Source organism: Rhinatrema bivittatum, chromosome 1 (assembly GCF_901001135.1).
Source record: "Rhinatrema bivittatum chromosome 1, aRhiBiv1.1, whole genome shotgun sequence".
NCBI lineage: Eukaryota > Metazoa > Chordata > Amphibia > Gymnophiona > Rhinatrematidae > Rhinatrema > Rhinatrema bivittatum.
Window position 1 is genome coordinate 479,839,035 of NC_042615.1, and position 22,837 is coordinate 479,861,871.

The 22,837-nt window shown below is 39.4% G+C and overlaps 1 protein-coding gene across 1 annotated transcript in view; it reads right to left on the reverse strand.

The window, feature by feature from the left end:
* Positions 1 to 22,837, reverse strand: part of FOCAD (focadhesin) — a 788,759-nt gene that overhangs the window by 383,934 nt on the left and 381,988 nt on the right. Inside the window, exons 16-18 of the mRNA XM_029606912.1 lie at positions 20,319 to 20,453; positions 18,983 to 19,033; positions 8,057 to 8,140 (exon numbers count right to left, since the gene is read on the reverse strand). Of these exons, the coding sequence (XP_029462772.1) occupies positions 8,057 to 8,140; positions 18,983 to 19,033; positions 20,319 to 20,453 (270 nt within the window). The remainder of the gene's footprint in view (positions 1 to 8,056; positions 8,141 to 18,982; positions 19,034 to 20,318; positions 20,454 to 22,837) is intronic.

Consider the following 22,837-nt stretch of genomic DNA (forward strand, 5'->3'; position numbering starts at 1 on the left):
GCCTTTCCTCATAGGGGAGCTGTTCCATCCCCTTTATCATTTTGGTTGCCCTTCTCTGTACCTTCTCCATCGCAACTATATCTTTTTTGAGATGCGGCGACCAGAATTGTACACAGTATTCAAGGTGCGATCTCACCATGGAACGATACAGAGGCATTATGACATTTTCCGTTCTATTAACCATTCCCTTCCTAATAATTCCTAACATTCTATTTGCTTTTTTGACTGCTGCAGCACACTGAGCTGACGATTTTAAAGTATTATCCACTATGATGCCTAGATCTTTTTCCTGGGTGGTAGCTCCTAACATGGAACCTAACATCGTGTAACTACAGCAAGGGTTATTTTTCCCTATGTGCATCACCTTGCACTTGTCCACATTAAATTTCATCTGCCATTTGGATGCCCAATCTTCCAGTCTTGCAAGGTCCTCCTGTAATGTATCACAGTCTGCCTGTGATTTCACTACTCTGAATAATTTTGTATCATCCGCAAATTTGATAACCTCACTCGTCGTATTCCTTTCCAGATCATTTATATATATATTGAAAAGCACCAGTCCCAATACAGATCCCTGAGGTACTCCACTGTTTACCCTTTTCCACTGAGAATATTGACCATTTAATCCTACTCTCTGTTTCCTGTCTTTTAACCAGTTTGTAATCCACGAAAGGACATCGCCTCCTATCCCATGACTTTTTAGTTTTCATAGAAGCCTCTCATGAGGGACTTTGTCAAACGCCTTCTGAAAATCCAAATACACTACATCTACCGGTTCACCTTTATCCACATGTTTATTAACCCCTTCAAAAAAATGAAGCAGATTTGTTAGGCAAGACTTCCCTTGTGTAAATCCATGTTCACTGTGTCCCATTAAATCATGTCTTTCTATATGCTCTACAATTTTGATCTTGAGAATAGTTTCCACTATTTTTCCCGGCACTGAAGTCAGCTATACTAACTGCACTATCCACATCTTCTGGCAACAAATTCCAGAGTTTAATTGTGCGTTGAGTGAAAAAGAACTTTCTCTGATTAATTTTAAATGTGCCCCATGCTAACTTCATGGAGTGCCCCCTAGTCTTTCTATTATCCGAAAGAGTAAATAACCGATTCACATCTACCCGTTCTAGACCTCTCATGATTTTAAACACCTCTATCATATCCCCCCTCAGCCGTCTCTTCTCCAAGCTGAAAAGTCCTAACCTCTTTAGTCATTCCTCATAGGGGAGCTGTACCATTCACCTTATCATTTTGGTAGCCCTTCTCTGTATCTTCTCCATCGCAATTATATCTTTTTTGAGATTCGGCGACCAGAATTGTACACAGTATTCAAGGTGCAGTCTCACCATGGAGCGATACAGAGGCATTATGACATTTTCCATTCTATTCACCATTCCCTTTCTAATAATTCCCAACATTCTGTTTGCTTTTTTGGCTGCCACAGCACACTGAACCGATGATTTCAATGTGTTATCCACTAGGACGCCTAGATCTCTTTCTTGGGTTGTAGCACCTAATATGGAACCTAACATTGTGTAACTATAGCATGGGTAATTTTTCCCTATATGCATCACCTTGCACTTATCCACATTACATTTCATCTGCCATTTGGATGCCCAATTTTCCAGTCTCACAAGGCCTTCCTGCAATTTATCACAATCTGCTTGTGATTTAACTACTCTGAACAATTTTGTATCATCTGCAAATTTGATTATCTCACTCGTATTTCTTTCCAGATCATTTATAAATATATTGAAAAGTAAGGGTCTCAATACAGATCCCTGAGGCACTCCACTGTCCACTCCCTTCCAATGAGAAAATTGTCCATTTAATCCTACTCGCTGTTTCCTGTCTTTTAGCCAGTTTGTAATCCACGAAAGGACATCACCACCTATCCCATGACTTTTTACTTTTCCTAGAAGCCTCTCATGAGGAACTTTGTCAAACGCCTTCTGAAAATCCAAGTATTTATTTATTTATTATTTTTATATACCGACATTTGATCTCAATCGAGATATCCCCAGAGGGCTTACAATCTAGGTTTTTTGTACCTGAGGCAATGGAGGGTAAAATGACTTGTCCAAGGTCACTAGGAGCGACAGCAGGACTCGAACCACTAGGACTCTAACCACTAGGCTATTTCTCCCACTACATCTAACGGTTCACCTTTATCCACATGTTTATTAACTCCTTCAAAAAAGTGAAGCAGATTTGTGAGGCAAGACTTGCCTTGGGTTAAGCCAAGCTGACTTTGTTCCAATAAACCATGTCTTTCTATATGTTCTGTGATTTTGATGTTTAGAACACTTTCCACTATTTTTCCTGGCACTGAAGTCAGGTTAACCGGTCTGTAGTTTCCTGGATCGCCCCTGGAGCCCTTTTTAAATATTGGGGTTACATTAGCTGAGGCTGACTTTTCCTGCTGGTCAATAATAGCTTTGTTGTATCTGCTAACAGAGTAAGGCAAGTGGAGCAGTAACCTTTAATACGATCCACTATTTCTTTCACTTTTTCTCCAAAGAGACTTATATCTTCTGTTCATGAAGCATCCATTAGTTTCTCGTGATCATAGTCACAAAGAGCTGAAGCATGAAGCTATGCTAGTTCCTAGAGCTATTGCAGATGTCCTAGAAGTATCGTATGCATGTTAAGCTACTCAAATGAAATGTTTTCCACATTCTTCTACTTCTTGCAGTACAGATGTAAAGTGATCCACAGAGTCTGAAGGAAGGTGCTGCGCCATGAAGTTTTTGTAAGAAGTTATTCATATATTGTTCCGCATGTAGTCGATAAGCAGCTATCCTAGATAATATTATAGCTGACTGGAAAATCATTTTTGCTACATTGCCCATTATTTAGTATCTTTTCTCAGAGAGGTACTAGATTGTGTCTTAGAATGCTTTGAGTTTTTTGTTTTGTAATAGCTGATTTCACTACTAGAGACTCATGAGGGAGTTGCACCTTTTGATGATCAAGATAAGGTTTAACTCTGCATTTGAGATCTAATTTATTTGCTTCAAGCAGTGTAGAAGCAAATCACCTCAGGAATCTTGACTGGGGGAGGGACCCAATGGGTGTCACCACAGGAGAGCGGGGCTCGTCTGTAGAGGTAAGATTTCTTCTTAATTTGGATTTCTTTGGTAAAATTTACTCTAACGCTATGCTAGCATGCATAGAGTCCCTAACTGCTATGGAGACGGAAAATACTGAAGAGCCGCACTTCCAGCAGGGGTATATGTACTAGGGCTGACATCAGATTGAAATCTGATCAGTCTCCAACTGCTATCAGGAGTACACTATACCCATTGGTCCTGAGTCCACCTGCTACACGCTAGGAAAAGGCAATTGCCATATTCTAGTTTGAAATTCCTATGTGAACCTCAAAAGCTACTATTTAATAAACCAACAATATCTTCTCTAGGTTCTGCCTCCTCCTGTAAAGTGAATGGAATTGTCTTGGCTTTTATTGGACAAAAGCAATGTATGATATATCCTCAGGCAGAAATATACTTCTGGGAAGCAATGGAGAGGGGCACAATGGAAGACTGGTGGACTTATCACCATCAAAATGATATGACAGTAGTACAACAGGATGATTGTGATCCGTCTTGTGACGGAAGGTCTCTGAGGTCTTCTGAGAAAGGTGAACTATGAGAATCAGACTGTGACAGACTTTGTATCATTTCTTGTCTGCATCAATATGCTGGAATAATAGACAGTTTCTAAATAAGGGCCAGAAACTCCAAAATGGGAGACATTTGTTGCGAAGAAGAGAGCAGAGAATTTGGTACATTAGTAAAATAGTTCTTGATGACACCAAACCACATTTTCTTCACAAAGGGTTGATGTTCCTTTATGGAGAGAGGAATCACAGTGGAAGAACTATCTGTTTCACAAACTAGGATCAGCACAGGTTATTGTGTAGTGGTAGAGTCAGCATGAACTACCTTTTTTGTCTCTTCAGTGACATTTGTATCTCAGTGCCAAGAAGCTGGCGTTGATAAGGATGTAGCTCCACTACCTGTCAACAATGTCAGTGAAATGTTTTGCATCTAAGTGTGATTGAACTGAACGCTTCTTTTTTGCATACTGACATGTTCTGAAAGTGCCTGCCTTTGGCTCCTACATGCTCCAGTGCTGAAGAATGCAGCTTACATCCCACTTTGTTGTAAAGGGAATGGCGCCTGTAGTGAGACTTCTCCAAGTCTATGTGTCTAGCATGAGAGGACTCCGCATTTTCAGATTTAGACAATGGTCCCTCAGCTGACAGTTTCCTCTTTACTGACTTTATGGAGGCTTAAGGAGAATTTTAAAACTCTCAGCATGTAGCTTCTGAATCTTCTGGCCCTAATAAATATTTGGGTATAGACAACACAGTTAGGTATGTCATGTGATGGGCCTAAGAACCAAACACAGCAGTCATGCTGATCAGACAAAGTCATCTTGTGGGAGCTACAGGGGCATCTTTTGAACTGCAGCTTGCTCTCCGCCATTGTGCAAAGCACTGAAGTAGGTTGAACTTAATTTAAAAAAAATATATCAAAATTTATTTTCCATTCCCTCCTCCCCCCAAAAATCATGAAAAACGAAGTTAAAAGGAAAAAAATGGAAAAGGAAAATAAGAAAAAAATACCAAAAAGCAAAAATATTTGACATGCAGCTTTAGTAAAGAGAGCAAAAATGGATCATTTTTTACAAGCAGAAGTAAAAAGACTGAAACTCACTTGGTGGTGGCGGCACAGGAAGATCCACAGAGACATGAAAAAAAAAAATCCTTCTCGGTATGTCTGAGCTTTGAGAGGGCTTTTCAGTCTTGGTGCCATCGGAAGACATCACCCACTAGTGTGGCCAATATCTGCCCTGCTTGTCCATGGAGAAAATCACGCTGGCTTTAAACTGATCTTACTACAGATTAATCTCTCATTGCAAAAGAGGTTGGGACATAAAAATGAGTAACTGACCAATCAGAGTTATTAAAATGGGGGATGCGAGTAGTTTATCTTTTTCTAAACCCATTAACTTGTTATTTGAACAAACCACTGCAAGACAACAACTTCTATTGGAGGATTTTTACTGCATGATGTTATTACGTTTCCATTGTGTCACACAATGTGCTAGTCACAATAACAGGCACTATTTAGTGGATTCTTTGCTTAAACAGAGTCTGCAGAAAGTCATTTAATCTATCACTAAAGCCGTGGTAACAAAGCTGACATAGTCAACCAATAGACATGTTTTTCATTTGGGCAACAAAAAGTTTCAACAGAACCTAGATGATAAAAATCTTTCAATATCTTGTCACCCTTACCCACGTTTTCATTCCATAGCAAACTAACCCTAGAGCCACTTGCATACTTCAACACATTTCACATCTCTTTTGAGAAAAAAAAACCCAAAACATTTTCCCCTGCAACCTGGTTGATGGATGGGCTTAAAAAACAAAAAAAACCCCACAGTCAAAAGTATTTGTCCAAAGCCAAAAGAAACCTGTTTCCATTGTATTGCCATACAAAAGAACCTGAGCATGTCTCCAACTATGTAAGACAAGCAAAACTGTGCAATACTGATTCTATTGGCATCACGCTTCAAGCAGGGAAATTGATAAACATTTGCAGTCCTTATGGATAAATAAGTTACTGACATTTGGCAAATACTTTCTAGATGCTCATGCTTCTTTTTTCATGTCACAATCCGTTCTGCTTCCCTGACCACTGCAAGCTTACACAATTCAATGTTAGAGCAAGCAGACCTCTAGGACATCTGTAAGCTAGAGGGAAAACATGAAGATCATCTCTCTCAAAAGACACTGAAAGCCTCTCAATCTAATATTGCACTTTCCATGTAAATCCATATTTTAAATATTAGAAAATGTCACAAAAATATATTGAATTATAACATAACACAATAAATTTTAAATAACCTGTTCTGAATCTATACATGTCCTATTTATTTGACTATAGAGCACTGGTTCCTGTTTTTTCAGTGATTGCCCTGGCTTTGATTGAAATCTGCTGTCTGCAAAAACGAAAAAGGAATGACCCAAAGTGTATCCCTGATACAGTAACTTTCCCAGTACAGGAAACCTATCTCAATGCCCACTGCCTTCCAATTTATTTCAGTGGGGTAGTAACAGCAGGGAAGTACAAGTTATTATAATGTACATATCACTTTATATCAGGTGCTTTTCATGCTTTGCATGCTGATAGATATAATAAGCAGGGAAAAGCACGCAAAGGCATGGCCTTCAGGAATGCTTTCCAACTTCAATCTAGAAAAAAAGGTTTTTGTGGGTGTGCAGAGCTGGGGAGTGACCTGTTTTTGTTGGTTACAATAAATAGTGATACATTCTTGGGTAAATAAAATAAAAACTGAAATTGAAGTCCCTATACATGTTGCAAATGCTTCCACTTATAATCACCACAAAAGATCTATAAAAGGCCAATAAAGTAATATCATGCTTCCTTTGGAGGCTAAAGAAACCCCAATTAACATCCTAAAAGTTATCCCTCCCATACCTGGAGAGAAGACCAACTTTCTGACCTAAATAATCAGGCATACCTACTTTGTCATGTTAAAGACTGCTGACCACCAAATATAGAAAAACAAATAGTCTGGCCTCTGTATTTGAAATTTATAATACATGATGAGAGAGAGAGAGTGTTTCCTCCCAAAAAGGGTCACATCAAGCCTGGTGGTCAAATCTTTACCATGGGTATGAAAGATGGTCAGAACTGTAACTTGGCATTTTAGCTAGTGTATTTGTACCCCCTGCCCCACTCCTCTCACCCTCAATCTTTCTCACTCTCTCCCCTCTTCCTCTCCCATTGTGGATGACAGGAGCACAGAGGCACACACTTACTGGATATTCATCTGCTGCCAGCCATACTTAACTTTTTCAGCCACACATTTCCCCATGTGGCTGACCCTCTCACCCACTCTTATTACTGCCCTGGGGTCAAGAGATATTGACTGCTCTCTATACCAGTCAGGCTTTTTTTTTTAATCCTCAGGAATAATGTAAACTTTATCCCTGGTTTGCAATACAATGTTTTCACCAACTGGGCTAAATAAAGCAGAGGGACATCATGAACATATTTTTTTTATACCATAAAGGGTCATTCATCAAAATGCATTATGGCATTAACGCCCGCAATAATGCCATAACGCATGTGTTACCATTAATATCGCATGCACTATGCTGTTATCGCATTGCACGAATACAAATTTTTCATAGGGGTGGGATTGGGGAGGGGTTTGGGGGGGATTAATGAAAATGAGGGGCAATATCGCACTTTTCTAATGCCAGAAATAACTACATCTTTTTACCTGATGTTAAGCTGTGCGATATGCCCAAAACAGCCGTAACGCAATTTGCGATAAAGATTGCAAATTGCATTTCTGGGCTAGGAGAGAGGGAGGAGGAGGGAGGGAGAGAGGAGGGGGAGGGAGAGAGAGAGTGCCTCTGGGTAGGTCTTCACAGTATTCAACCATTTATATCACTATAGGAGGGCCAGCTAATAACTCAAGGTGAGGTTTTGGTGGTGGTTTAGGGCTTTGGGGCCAGTTTTACATGCAGAGTGAGACGCACAAACAGCACAGTACACCTCAATGAAGATTTGATGTCATTTGGAGTGAGGAAAGTCTCACAAAGAAGAGATTTCTACAATGTTCTCTCACCCTAGCTTGATGGTACTATCACTCCAAATGACCTCAAATCTTCACCAAGGTGTACTGTGTGGTTCATACATCTCACTCTACATGTCAAACTGGCCCCCAAACCCTAAAACACCACCAAAACCTCACCTCGAGTTATTACCTGGCTCTCCTATAGTGATATAAATGGTTGAATACTGTGAAGGCCTTATAAAGAGTCTCTCTCTCTCACTCTCAGCAGCCCAACATAAGAAAATGTCTCTCTGGTTTATAGCATTTTGATGAATCTAGGCCATAGTTATTAATTAAAATAGCTTTTTGCTTTAATACTATGTAATAGATGGATCAAAATTCTCCTATTGTTTATAAATTACATAAACATTAAAAAAAAAATTCTCACCTTTTCGGGAAGATGAAGAATTGTATGTTCTTCAGAGTCAAATTTGCAAAGAGATTTATATGCTGTAGTTGCTACCTGCTGATCCTATATTAGGAAAAAAAAAAGAGCAAGTATGTATAATGAATTTCTGATGTATATGGAAAATAAAAACTTCCAAACCCTGTGACTGTCCACTGAAACTACCTGAATGGTGGTATTCCAACTCTTTTTTTTTTTTTTTTTTATAGTAAATGGAAGTAGATGCCTTCCCAGTGACCAGGGACACCCTTGCATGTTGCCATGTGAGAGAAAGCAAAATTGCTTACCTGTAATAGCTGTTCTCTGATGGCAGCAATGCAAGCAGCCATGCACAAGGGTCATGTGAATCTGTCTCATGCCAGCACAGATGATCTTTCCAGAGATTTCTATGCATTTATGGTTATTTTCTGCATAGTGCCAAATCTGCAGCTGCTCAGTTTAATGGATAGCCAAGTTATTAGAAAAAAGGGTATACAGAAATAACTCACCAAGAGGAAATGAGTGGGTTGTGTAGATCATTGCACTGCTGTTGTTAGAGAACACATATTACAAGGAGGTATTTTGCTTTCTTTACTGACAAGCAGTGCAATGAAGCCACACATACAACTACTCCTAAATTTAGGATTATTTTCACATAAAAAGGGGCAAGACAAAGTGAACAGTTACCAACTGGCAAAAAGGAAAAAAAAAGACTTTTAGTGAAGACCTCCAGTTTTAGAGTTCAAACTTTTTATTTTAAACATCTTCAAAAGAATACTAAACATAAAATAAAACAAATAATTTACAAAAACTATATAATGAGCACACAATGAATAGTAGAATAAAGGAACTAGCAGTAAGGAAGCACAAAATACATGTCAAACATTCTCTCAAATGAAATATAGAAACTCAAACTCAAAGCAATAGTTTCCAGGCTAGCCTTGCAGATATCACTTCTATACGTTTTTGTAACTGCAACTATTTTGTATTTGTGTGCAATATGCACTAAACTTCAATATAAATAATAATCAGTACACAAAAGATGTTTCCAATTTGTGATTATCACTTTACAAATAACAGAAATAAACCATCCAATACTTTCCTCTGCAGAGAGAGATCATCAATAAACATCAAAGATTTATGGGTATCTTAAGAAAAGTTCTAAATCTCTGCCAAATCTTAACCAGAAATGATATACTTTAAGAAAATAATAAAGCATATGATCAAATGTCCCAACATCTTTTTCTCAAAACCAACTTATATTACAAGTAGATGAGTTCAGCTTGTTGCTAGTGTTCGTGGTAGTTGTGGGTGGATTCTTGGGCCGGTGGCAGATGACCACGCCCCCGGGGGAGATCCCGAGAGGGACCACCGGTCAGGCTCAGAGTATGGAGACAGACACACACTAGTTCTTTTATTAAACAGTATATGGAACCACCAGAGGTGGCAGTAGTGAGCTGGAAGTGCCCGGCTGGGCTGTAGTCCCTCAGATACTGGAACAACGATCCTGGATAACTGAGCTGTGAAAAGCAAAAGAGAAAGCAAGGCCCCTGAGGAGTGGGTACCCCTGGTAAGTCCGAGGAGGCAGAGTAGCAAGGTATGCGGAGAGCGAATCCCATCCGCCGATATCTGGAGGAAAGCCCTTGCTAACTCGATTCGTTAGCGATTACAGAGACCTAAAATATCCGGTGAAGATGACATCACCTCATCATCTGAGGTTCGCGCCACTGCTGGTACTTGAGTCAGGGCCGTGCCGCACGCGCACCCTTAGGCTGCTGGGAAACATGGCGGAGTGCAGCGTCTAACCGGTCCAGGGACGCCGTGGGGGGGGAACGGCAAGATGACACTGCGGCAGCCAAACTTCCAACAGGCAAAGAGGGAGTCGCCAAAGAGTTAAGGTGGGCATAGTGGAGACATCGGGCAGCGACGGTCACAACACTTGTGCAGTTTAATAAATGTCCATAATATCCATTGTGCAGTGAAAAATTAGGATTGCATTAATGAAGTTGAAAGAGAACATTTAAATACCTTTAGAACAAAAATAGAACCATGGCTTTTCACTCAAGGACCCCTTCAACTCACATTCCCAAACTTTTTCAGTACCTTTGCAGCCATACAAACTTGTGCTACTTGTATCTACATAATGACTGGCCATTATTCTCTCTCTCGATGTAAGTATTTCTAGAGCAGACACTAAAGCTGAGTTATCCTTGGCAATAAGCAGTGCTTCAGTTGCAACCGTTGATAACGATGTGAATATGAAAGATTATATTTTTGACTTTTCTCTGAAAAGGTCAAATAATTACCATTTACCACCAGTTTAGCCACTATCCAGATACCTGCATCCTTCCAATTCCTCCAATTTATTGTACAATTATTAATTTAAAATATGGATTATCCCATAATTAATCTGGAAAAATTTACACCATTTCTAGGCCACAATCTCTTTTAAACTTTTGAATGCTGAAATATTACTTGCCATAATCAGATTCAAATCAATGACAGAGGCAAAACATACACCTGGTAATAAGAGCAACAATAAAATGGATACCAGGTGAGATCCTAGACAATACTACGAAGGATGGATATCATTCAGCTCTTGGATTAACCATATGCCTACTTGGCGAAGCATGAAGGCATAATGGAACAATAACACATCAAGAAAATTAACTCCACTGTGTTCTGTGGACAGCTTAAGCTTTTTAAAGGAAATCCATAAAACTTTAGCTTGCCAAGGAAATCTCAGTAATCATTTTTCAATTTATGGTACACTTTGGGGGGGGGGGGGGAATTGGAAACAAATTGCCAGTATCAATCACTTGAGGGGCAATCAACATTTCTATTGTTTCTAATCTACCCCACCAAGAAATATATAAAAGAATGCACTTCCTAATTAAATTTCCTCAATAATCTTCTGTTCATTCAGCTGAACAAAAGTATCTCACTGAGATGCAAATGAGTCATCTAGATAGTATAAACTAAGACTGCCAATGAAAAGGAAAAGTGCTAAGTACTGAAAACTGCCACAATCCTCTGGAGTGGGCATCAAATAAATAAATAAATGCTTAGCACAAAAATTTTTCAAAGAAAGTAATTACAATTTGGACCCATTAATCTTATATCTTGATATACTGAAAAAAGTTCGGATTAATGTCAGTAAGCTTGGGCGTGACAACAAAGGATCCATTATCATCATAAATAAAAATTTTGCGCCATGCATTCCTTATCACGGAAACCTTTAATCTGATCCAACTTTCGAATGGCAATAACCAGCAATCTGAAAGCTAAATAAGAGAGAAGATAGGTACATCCTTGTACCCCTCCCCTCAAATGAAAGGGCTTAGATAACAGATTTGTATCTTAGCACAGGGTATTGAATAAAGTATTTTTATTTGAATAAAAATGTGACCAAGGCCAAACCATTCCACAATCTGAAATAAATACCCTTACTCTTATCTGGTCAAAGCTCCCTCTGCTTCTAGAGATATAACAAAGCCAGAAAGAGTTATATTCTTGGAAATTTGTAAAACAGTACAAAATAAACTAGTACTATCCAAAGCATATCTATGCTTCATGATGTAGCCAAGAGTGTCCACATTAATTTTGCACTCAACATTTATTAATGATATTGGCCTATAATTTTGTAGTAGCAATAGAACTTTACCTGTTTTATGCAGAATAATCAATGCTTCTGCAAATATATCATTAGCAGCATAAGACAACCTCCAGTTTTATTTCCTTCTGTTCCATTTTTAATTGTTGCAGTAAAACAGATAATATAAAAGCAGCAAACCAAAAAAATAAAAATGGGACCTACTATGAAGGAAGTTGGGCTCTCCTCTGCAAAAAGATCTTGAAGGATAGAGTATCTAAACCTAGTATCCCAATAGGAGGTTGTTTCAATACAGAAATGACTGGTGAATGTGTTCCAGCATTGCAGATCTATTTTAATGTGGTAGACTTTAAATTGGCAACAGTTATTGCTATAGCTCTGACGGCATGTGGCCTGACATGTTCTTGTTATGTCAGAATTGCCAGGGCATAACAGTAAGAAATGCAATCTGATACTCAATTAGAGATAGAGGACTTTGTCATAGCAAGGACTGCCTTGTTGGGATCATAAGAAATAAAGAGCTGAGAGGACTTTCAAATGCTTTTGTTCATTCTATTTAAAGTTGGTAGCTCTTTTGCAATCCAATGTGCAAGGTTCAGGAAGAATTCTGAAAAGGCAACTAAGATAATGTTAGGCAGGAATGTAGGATGGTGTGAGGCACCACCCTGCTATGATTGAACTTAATGTAAAGTGGATAAGTCACTATAGCCCGGCGTTGTCAGACTATGTGCAAAACTGACCGCCACAAAAAATGCAACCTTCTAGGTCAGGTACTTGAGCTCACAAGCATCAAGTGGCTTGAAAAGGGGATTCATGAGTTGAGTTAGAACCATGGTGAAAACCCACAACAGTGCAGAAGGCTTCAATTGAAGCCCCACATAAACCATGAAAACTAAACTCTGAGCAAAAATTAGATTCCCTTCCATAAGGTGATAATCGCCAGTTGATCTAAGGTGAGCACTGAGTTAGTACTGAGATCAGACTCTGAAAGTTTAAAAAAATTATTCAAACAGATTTTTGTATGGAGCAAGACAAAGGATCTACAGATTTGACCTCAAAACCAGATGACAAACCTCCCCATTTTAAACCATTCAACCTCCTAGGAAACTCTCTTCTGGAAGCTAGAAACATTTTTTTCCGAGTGGCAAGGGTCTATTTCAAATCCCTCCTAACATCCAAATTGTGAGGGCCAGACACTGACTGTTTGGGGTAGGAAGGATTTTTGATGCTGAGTGATTAGGTTTAGAACATCCCAGCCTTATGGGTTTCCTGGTGGACATCTCCAGAAGAGGGAACCACATTTCTCTCAGTCAAAAACAGTGCTATGAGGATCACAGTTATTCTTCTGAGTTTTACCAAGATTTTAATTACCAGGCATACCGGAGAATATACGACCAAGACACCTGTCCTCCAATTAAGCATCTATTGATGTCTTCAAATCTCCTCCTGGAGCAGAAGACAGTTATTTTCCTGTTCAGAACTGACAAAAGCAGACCCACTCCATGTGACCCTCACTCAAGAAAAAGCCTGTCCACCACATCATGATACAGGGACCACTTGTGGGGGCCCAACAGGTGGCAACTGATTGTGAGTGCTAGGACACTGGCCTTTCCTGCTAGGTATGCGATCCTTAGGGTTATCCCATGACAGAATGCTCAACTTCCCACCTTGATATTTGAAGACCTTTATAGTTTTCAGATCTGCCCTCATTTCCAAGCAGTTGATAAGAAACGTGTTTTTGCTGAGCAATCAAGGGCCCCGAGTATGCAACCCCTGTAAGTGGGCCCTAACCCATGCTGGATAGGGCCCCCAAATGTGCGTTGCCCTGTTACACTTACTTATCATCAGAGAAGAGAGTTTGATTTCCAAACCTGGTCCCAGCACATCGCACAGCCAGTGCTCACAGACAATGGGAGAGCAAGAGTACCAAATATTGTCCTACAGTGACACGTACTGGCTGTTTCAAGGGACTCTTGTGCTGTGTTCCAGAAAAAGAAATGGTCAGCCAGCAAACTGTCATTGCCATGACTGGGACAGATAGGAAAAGGGTTAAAAAGAGAAAAAAACCTGAGCAGTTACTGTAAGTGTGAAAGCTCACAGTGCTGCAACTGTTGTAAGGGATGGTTCCGATTGAGCTGGAAGCCCAAAGGAGAATAAATATGTAATGCCAAAAAATAATACACAACTCAGAAACTGGTTTGCTTCCTACCTGATGCTAACTCTGCCCAGTTGATGTCACTAGGACAAGCTAATTAAACTCCTGCTGTGACACCAGAGGCGCTTTGTGCTATTGCTGCTTACTAATACCTGCTGTGGGCTGCATCAGTTGCCCTGCCAAGTTGCTGGATTGCATTGTGTTTCATCTTTTAACAGGTTTGCATTTGAATTCAGAGTTTGTTCACTTCCTACTCAAAGCTGAAACTAACTCTGCCCAGTTGGTGACATCACTAGGACAAGATGATTAAACTCCAGCAGTGGCACCAGAGGAGCATATGCCTCAGTTGTGCGACTAAGAAGCATGCTCTTTTGTACACTCCATCGTGCTCAAATAAATGTGTTTGAGCATGTTTAGTCTTATTTTTTGTTTAGACTTTACTATACTTTGTTTTATTTTCGGTTTCTGATTGTGTCTATCTACAGTAGCTCAGTCTTTTCAAGATTTTTTCATGTGTAAATTAACTATGGTTGTTTTTCTTAGTGTTTACTATCCAGCCATTTTATTTTGCTATTTTTTTGGATACTTTTGCCTTGCTAAGAACATATCTTGTACATGCATAGCTGTTCATCTGGACTTACTCTTGGGAGACCTGATTCCTGTTTAACTAGGAAGAGTCACTACGGACAATTACTCTTTCACAAACAAGTTCACAAAGCAACCCATCCTAATCTGATCAATCGTGTTCAGAACACTGCTGCTTTGGGCCACACTCCTACACAACTTTCACTAATTTTAATCAATGGACAAGCCATTCGAAAAAAGACCCATGTTGATAGACCTAATTAAGAACATGTCACGGGATATATTATGCCTGACAGATGTTGGCGACTTCCCACAGATACAGAATTGTTGACTCAATTGTGCCTAACCAACTATGTGGTGTCTTCTAACCCCCTTGTTAAGAGGAAGGGGGGTGGCTTACTGATAGTGGCTAAAATGTCCTCAGTTTGCAGCTTTCGTTACTGCAAACTGAGGATATTCTCCCATTGGAAGTGTGCCTTACCTCCTAAATAAACTAGAGTCTTTGCCTAGCATATTTTCCTCCTGGCTGCTTATCTTTTAACATGTCAGTATTTATTGACAGCCTTCTCTCTATTAAAGCTGATGCTAGAAATGTTATTGTTCTCAGAGACTTTAGTCTGCATGTAGACACTCGTCCACTTTCAAAACCTGTATGGACTTTGTTATCCATACAGTCTCTTGGATGGTCCTAGCTAATTCATATGCCAACTCAAACTGGGGAGCACCCTTGACCTTATTTTCATACGTGACACTTAGCTATCGAGTGACTCATTTTAGATTACAACCACCAATGTTCAATGGTCTGACCATTTTTTAAAATTAGATGCTACATAAAGCACCCTCTTGCTGGCTTTCATGGCGTTATCTTGCCCCAAATAGTTTTATGGAGACCTCCGATAGATGCTGACTCACTTCATTCTCAATGGTTACACAGTCTTTCCTCGCTCAGTGATGATCAAGATGCCACTAGTATGGACAACATCTGGCAGACATCACTCCATTCAGCTTTGACCATTATTGCTCTGTTGAAACATTTTTGTGCAAAGTGAAGGCATTGTGCCTCCTGGCTCTGTCTTTGCGGTCTCTAAAAAATGTCTTACGGAAGGCTGAACGCCAGTGGCATAATTGTAAATCTGAGGAGAACCTTTCTGACTATTGTGCTAAACTGACTAGGTATAGAACATTGGCTGATAAGGGGGGAAAAAAAGTATTTGGTATGTGTGACTACAGCTCCCTCCAGCTGTGCAAACGTTTTAGAATTGTCCATTGCTTAGCCACTGCCCTCAAGTATAATTCTCTTCTAGCCACTTTTGATACTTGTGAGCAGATGGCTTCTTTTTTTTTTCTTCTTACAAGACAGCGAGGATAGTGGACAAACTCTCTTCCTCTTTACCTTCGTTTCCATTTACCCCATCTGCTTCACTAGTTTCCTTATTAGATCCCCAAGCTTGTTCCACAGAATGTCTCAATGTCTTGGATGAATTTTCTCCATCTTCTTCCATTGAAGTTATATCCATTATGGACAGGCTGAAAGACAATTTCTGTATTTTCAACTCATGCTCCTTTTCTTTTATAAAATTACCTTATGATCTGACATCGGAAGCTTTATCAAGTGCCTTGTGAATGCCTCTCTCTCCAAGGCTGGTTCCATGTTTATTTTTTATTTAGTGCTTTTTTATACCGGCATTCATGATAGATATCATATCATGTCGGTTTACAAATAACAAGGGTCGAAACCTAACTATTAACATGGTATAGAGAAGACATAAGTTACAATGAACAGGGGTGCCGTAACTGGGAAGAGGAAGATATAGCGGACAGTAACTGGATAACTGTATCAAATATTTACAAATTGTTGAGTAATCGATCGTAGCAGCTGAGGGGGCTCTGAGGTTTATGGAAAGACCTGTTTAAATAACCACGTCCATGTGTGTTAAAATCTTCAGTGCTGCGTCTGCTATTGAAAAAAAATCCAATCTTGATGGTCTAGACCCAGGCAATTATCGTCCTATTTCCTCTTTACCCCTTTTATCTAAAAGCAGGATTATTTAGAGACTAATATTTTTTTTTTTTAGACAATTCCCTGTATGGCTTTTCTTCACGCCATAATACAGGATTGTTGTTTTTGAATAGTTTTGACACTATCCATCATGGCTTTGACAATGGGACCCAATTTTTGCTAGTATTACTAGACATATCTCCAGCCTTTGACACCATCTACCATGACTTACTACTGGCTCGTTTGGGTTCTTTGGGGATTTCATCTACTTTTGGTTTGCTTTTCTGGCTAATCTCTCTTTCACAGTCAGGATTGGCAACAGCTTTTCAGCCCTACATCTGATATTCACTTGTGCAGCTCAAGGTTCCTCACTCTCCACAATTTTATTTATCTAGCACTTCTTTGTTCGGTCTTGGGTCTTATGCGTGTTTCTTTCAAACTATGTGCAGATGATATGCAATTCTTTTTCACAATTTCCTCTGACTTTCTGCAATTCTGAAATTATCCTCTTGCCTGTCAAAGGTCAAGAATTGGCTGACTTCTAACAAATTGGCTCTAAACATTAGTAAGACTGAGGTGGTGTTATCAGTCCTGATGCCGCAAGATAATTTTCCATCAAGTTTTACTTTTGATGGTTGTTCTACTCCCATTAAATCCCATGCTCATGACCTGAGGATTTTAGTAGATTCATCCCCATCATTGCATCCTCAGATCAATACTTTAGTTCAATTTTATTATTTTAAGTTGTGTTTATTATGTACCCTTAACCTTTCCTTTGTAATTCAGACTTTTATTTAGTTATCCAATCTCTGGTTCTCTCTGGCTCTTCCTTACAGGAGCACATTACATCAGTTTTGATAACCTTACATTGGTTACCAGAGAAGTAAAGGAAAAGATTTAAAATTCTTACTATTATTTTTAAGGGCCTGCATAATTTTGCCACCCCCTCTTGCATTCACTCAAATTCATTTATTCCCCCCTGCGCTCTCTCCATTCTTTATCCCAACATTTATTAGAGGTTCTACCTATGAAGCATACATATTTATTAATGAACAGAGAGAGGATGTTTAGAATAACTGGCTTAGTCTTACAGAATACACTACCTTAGGAGATCAGATCTGAAAATGACTTGCCTTGCTTTAGAAAGCTCCTTAAGACCTACCGATTAACGTTACTGACTGGATTGCATGGCAACTGGAGTTGCCCAAAGTATGCTTCAGCTGGATTGTGTTTATTGTATTTATATACAAACTGTGTTTTATATCTTTTATAATGATATGCGTTTTATGTGATTATGTACTTCTGTTATCCGCTGAGATATGTGGATCAGCAGATTATAAATGATGCAAATAAAAATTAAAAACACAAAAATAAAACCTATCCAGTGTTTTATAGCAATGTGTATTGTACAAATCTTCAGAATCACACAAGTGTGTTATATTTCTAGCCTGTTATAAAGAGGTAGAAAGTGATGGATCCAACAACGAAGACTATTGGAACCTTCAAGCAAGTCATTTAATTTCATTGTGCTCAATTTAAGCTTTTTAGTAAAGAGAATTTGTAACCAGCTTATATAGCGAAAGGTTGTGTGCATTGTAATTCCAATACGTGATACAGGCGAAGTCACTTAGAGAGGATATAGTTTAAAAGGATGTTCAGATAGCTGAAGCAATCTCCAGAGAATTTGTTTTCTCAGTGGGTTTCAAAGGAACTAACTTTCTCCTGTTTCAGACAGAAAATGATTCATAGAGGCATTTTTTGGTAACAAGTAGCTCTTTTAACAGATGGTCTCGATTGTTCTGTGGAGGCAGACAAAGAAACAAAGATACAGACGACAAGCAAACTATTTTTGCAGAACATTTGTACCAGAAAAACAGTATTTTACTAAGGATATAACTCTCCCCCCCCCCCCCCCCCCCACATCTACAATATTTGGCCTCCTATTCTTACAGAAAATTCTAACATAATGGAAACAAATGACCATCCATTGACCACTTTGGTTACATTGCTTCATCTGTGCTATTGGTTTTAACTATTATCTGCTAATTAATCCTGTACATATGATTGAGCAAAACCACAATCACTATACAGGTATCCAAAACCAATAAAGTTTTTGGGACACTTTCAGGTTTACTTTCAAGTATGTTAAATATATAATATGCTATATGGTAAATGAATTTATATGAAATGGAAGTGGTGAATTTTATAACAACCATGACTCTTTTGCAAGATGCACTGTCAACAGCTAAAAAGATGCCAGTTCTCATGTAAAACCTGTGGTTTACGGCAGCTTGATTTCATTAAATGGAGCTGCTCACAGTGAGTGCTCCACAGCCGGCTACAATAGGCCAATGAATTTCTGAGGGATTACACAATTTTTTTTTTTTAAATGGCTGGTAATGTATACTTTTTATATAAAATACTGGTGGGTTATACTTTCAAAAGTTGTGAAATATTTACTGGCGCTGTGTACTTGGTAAACCTCAAACAAGCTGAAAATGACCTTAAGATGCACACATATTATAATCACATCCTTTTTAGAATATTACAGTTGACTGTTTCTAGTATTGATCATACCTTGCTCTGAGTGTGGTTCCAGAGGAAGCTGACCACGTTGGCTTTAAATTTCTGTGGGGGAGGGAGACAGATTTAAAATTCATAGTAGTACAAGTCTAATCTTTTTTCTTCCATCTGTCAAAGAGATGATATCTTTTAAATGGCTGGCAGAATTCCTACCAACAAACCCAATGAAAATACATCATTCCAGCCAATAGTGAGCTTATTGCACAGCTGTAATAGCACTGAACCATGTAAGAATGTTTAAAATGGAAATGAAACACTGGACATAGTGAGAAATGGACTGCTAAACGAAAAAAGTGTCAAGTTTAAATAGTGGCAGTAACGTAGGAACAAATGCCATTTTAGGTTAGACCAAGAACCATCAAACCTAGCATCCTGTCTTTGCCAGTGGCCAATCCAGAGTGCAAGCACTCAGCAGATCCCCAGAAAGAACTTATGTCTCAAAGATAATATTTTCTCACAGACTTTAAGCGCATGCTAATTCAACCATCTTTTTGTGTGCTGCCATGTCTCCAATATGAGCTAAATACTTTTCTGTGTAAGTCAGTGAAAAACAATCAGCTCTATATTCTGTAGCACAGAGTTGTAGCAGCTGTCCTGGATAAAACAGGAATCTTTGGCACAATGTGATACTTTTTATTGCATCAACATAAGAATTAGCCAGCAATGTTTTAGTATATAAGTTTTCAAGATCATTTTCTTTCAAGTGAGCCTATATGGTCTTGAAATAGAAAAGCATCTTTGGATAACTCAGACCAGTCCAATAAAATGTATCACAACAGGAAAACAATCCAGGTTCCATATTCTAAATCTTATCATTGCACGAGATATAAATTTTCTTACATCCATCTTTTACCAACAATTCAACGAAGGCTGATTTCCTGTGAATTCTGAAATAATTTATTACGAGGTTCAAAGCAGAACTATAGTCAGTTTCTTTAATGTCATGTAATCATGACTTACAGTTCTCTTGGATCACTGGGCATACATTCCTTTTGGAGTATAGAGAAAAACAATCTAACCACTAATATTATTGTAGGAAGGCATTTTCTTTTCAGTTTACATGCTACTTAGCCTACAAACTAGGCTTGCATCATTCTGTGGGTGCTCCAACACCAAGATTCAAGTTTATTTATTACTTTTTCTCTATCCTTCCTCTTGCAGCTCAACTTTATGTCATTATTGATGTCAGTCAAATTTATTTTCAAAGAATGGCTGCCAGGAGAAGGGGTTGGAAGGATTTTGAAGGACAATCATGAATAAAAAGTGCTATCTATATATCATGAACACCATAAAGTCATCCATCTTTTAGATTACAGTTACAACCACCCACCTCATATTCTTCCGTTTTCACCTTGAGTGAAGGCACCAATGCAAAGAGTTCATGTAGTGTTTTTAGAATGAGCGGTCGTGTGTCGCAGCTTAGTTTTGGGGAGAGTGCATTCCATGTGGATCGAATATCAACAACCTGCAGGAGAATGGCAAAGACTCAATAAAAAAGCTCATTGAAACTTGCATGACATTGATCTTTTTTTCCAGTCTCTACTCCATCTGCTTGTCTTGTAAGAACTTATTGCATCAGGAAAGAAACAGATTTTTGGGAGCCTTTAGAAAAAAAGAAAGCGCATGAAAAGTGTACCATAATAACAGAGTAAATGATGGCAAATAAAGGCCAAAATGGTCCATCCAATCTGTTCAGTGCTGCTTAGGATTCTAATTGCCACTCTGTACATGGTTTCCCCAAAGCATTCCTGGAAGCACAAACCAGTCATACCAGTGCGGTTATGGGCTGACCTGCTGCTCCTTGCAGGTCACCCAGTTCCTCATTACTGTTGCATCCGGTCTCAGATGGCTTCGACCCTTGTGCCTCACCTTTTTCTCTGCTCTCCCCGCTAGACTTGGGAAGATGGCTACCGCCACGTCTCCAAGCTGTGTTCTCTGTCATCCCCGGAATGGCTATGGCAAAGCCTCATGCCATGCTTCTCCTAAGGGCCTCCTAGGGTGAGCGCGCGCATGCCACCCACGTCTTTATCCACGTCATGGCGGGAATCTCGGGGGCGTCCCCCTCGAGTGACATCACGCCATTCGGGTATTTAGCCTACGCTTGAGTTAGCAAGGATTGGACTCGTCCGGTCTAAGCTACTCTGCCGCTTCTGTGCTACCGCTGGAAGCTCTCTCTGCCCTTCAAGGTATTCTCTAACTTGGGTACCCGCTCCTCGGGGGCCTTCCTGGGATCATGTACTCGCTCCTCGAGAGCCTGCTCTCCCTTCATCGGTGCCTGTTACCATCTACGTCTGCCTGGTGGAATCATCAACCTTACAGCTACCATCTGGTGAGTAATCTAATTCTCAGTCTATTTCATCTACAGCTCTGCCGTGCTGGGAAACCTACACCTGGATCTCCCTATACCATCTTGGTGAGACGGGTTTCCTCTGCTGAGGGTCCTTGGACTGCTACCTCTGGATCACCTCACTACTGCCATCTTTGGTGGTATACATCAGCTGTACAATAAAAGACAAAACTCTGTGTTTGTGCGTCCTGAGTCTAGCCCAGTACTGTGGCTCCCCATGGGGCTCCTCCCCGTGGGCACGGTCATCTTCCACAGTACCTAAAAATCCACTCAAACACCTCGAAACCACAACAATTACTATCTTCTTTCTCCAGGGATCTTTTGTGCTTATCCCAATTTTTAAATTCTATTACTGTTTTTGTCTCCACTACCTCCTCCAGAATGGCATTCCGAGTATCCATCATCCTCTCTATGACAGTTTTTTGACTCTATCCCCTTGGAGATTCACATAATGATCCCTAGTTTTACAATTTCCTTTCCATTAAAAATGTTTACTTCTTATGCATTAATAGCTTTCAGATATTTAAATGTCTGTATCACAGTTCCCCCTCCCAATCTCGCTTCTCTTCTAAGGTATACATATTGAGATCCTTCAGTCTCATCTCCTAGGGGTTTTGGTGCAGAACCCTGCACTATTTTGATTACCTATCTCTGGACCACTTTTAGTCTCTCTTTTATCCTTCTGAGATACAGCCTTCAGAAATAAACACAGTACTCTACATGGGGCCTCAATTCCGCTGTATAAGTCATCATTATGACCTTTTTTCTACTGGTTATGCCTTTCCCTATGCAGCCCAGCATCCCACTCACTCTAGCCAGATTATTACACTGTTTTGCTAACTTGAGATCATCAGACATTATCAACCCAATGTTCCTCTCCTGGTCAGTGCACATCAGCTCTTCACCACCTACTGCTTTCTGCTCCTGCAAATTTCTGTAACACAAGTACATGACTCTGCAATTTTTGGTACTGAATCTTAATTGCCAAACATTTGACCACTCCTCAAACTTTCTTAGATAATTTCTCATTCTGTCTACTCCCTCAGGAGTGTCTATAGAAACATAGAAACAATGTGGCAGAGAAAAAAACGTATGGCCCATCCAGTCTGCCCATCTGTCCCATTAATTTAGCATTAGTTCCTTAGAGATCCACTGTATTTATCCCATGATTTCTTGAACACTGAGAGGAGAGGATCAGTTTGCTGGTGGCTGAAAGGAATCAGTAAGTTTTTGCTTGGGACTTTGTCTTTTTTAAAAGTATTGGGGCAAAGTTAACTATTTGGGAATATTATTTAGTGTGTTTGTGCCTTTAATAGTCAGAAAGGCAGTGAATAAACAAGTTAGACTGTTTGTATTTTTAAATAGTCAGTCAATAAGGTAGCTAGTAAGCAGTAGGTAGTGTGTTTATTTTTAAAAGTCTGCAGAACTGAGTGTTTGTATTTAATACAAACTGAGTGTTTGTATTGGAAAAAAAAAAACAACCCCACAAAAAAAAAACAACC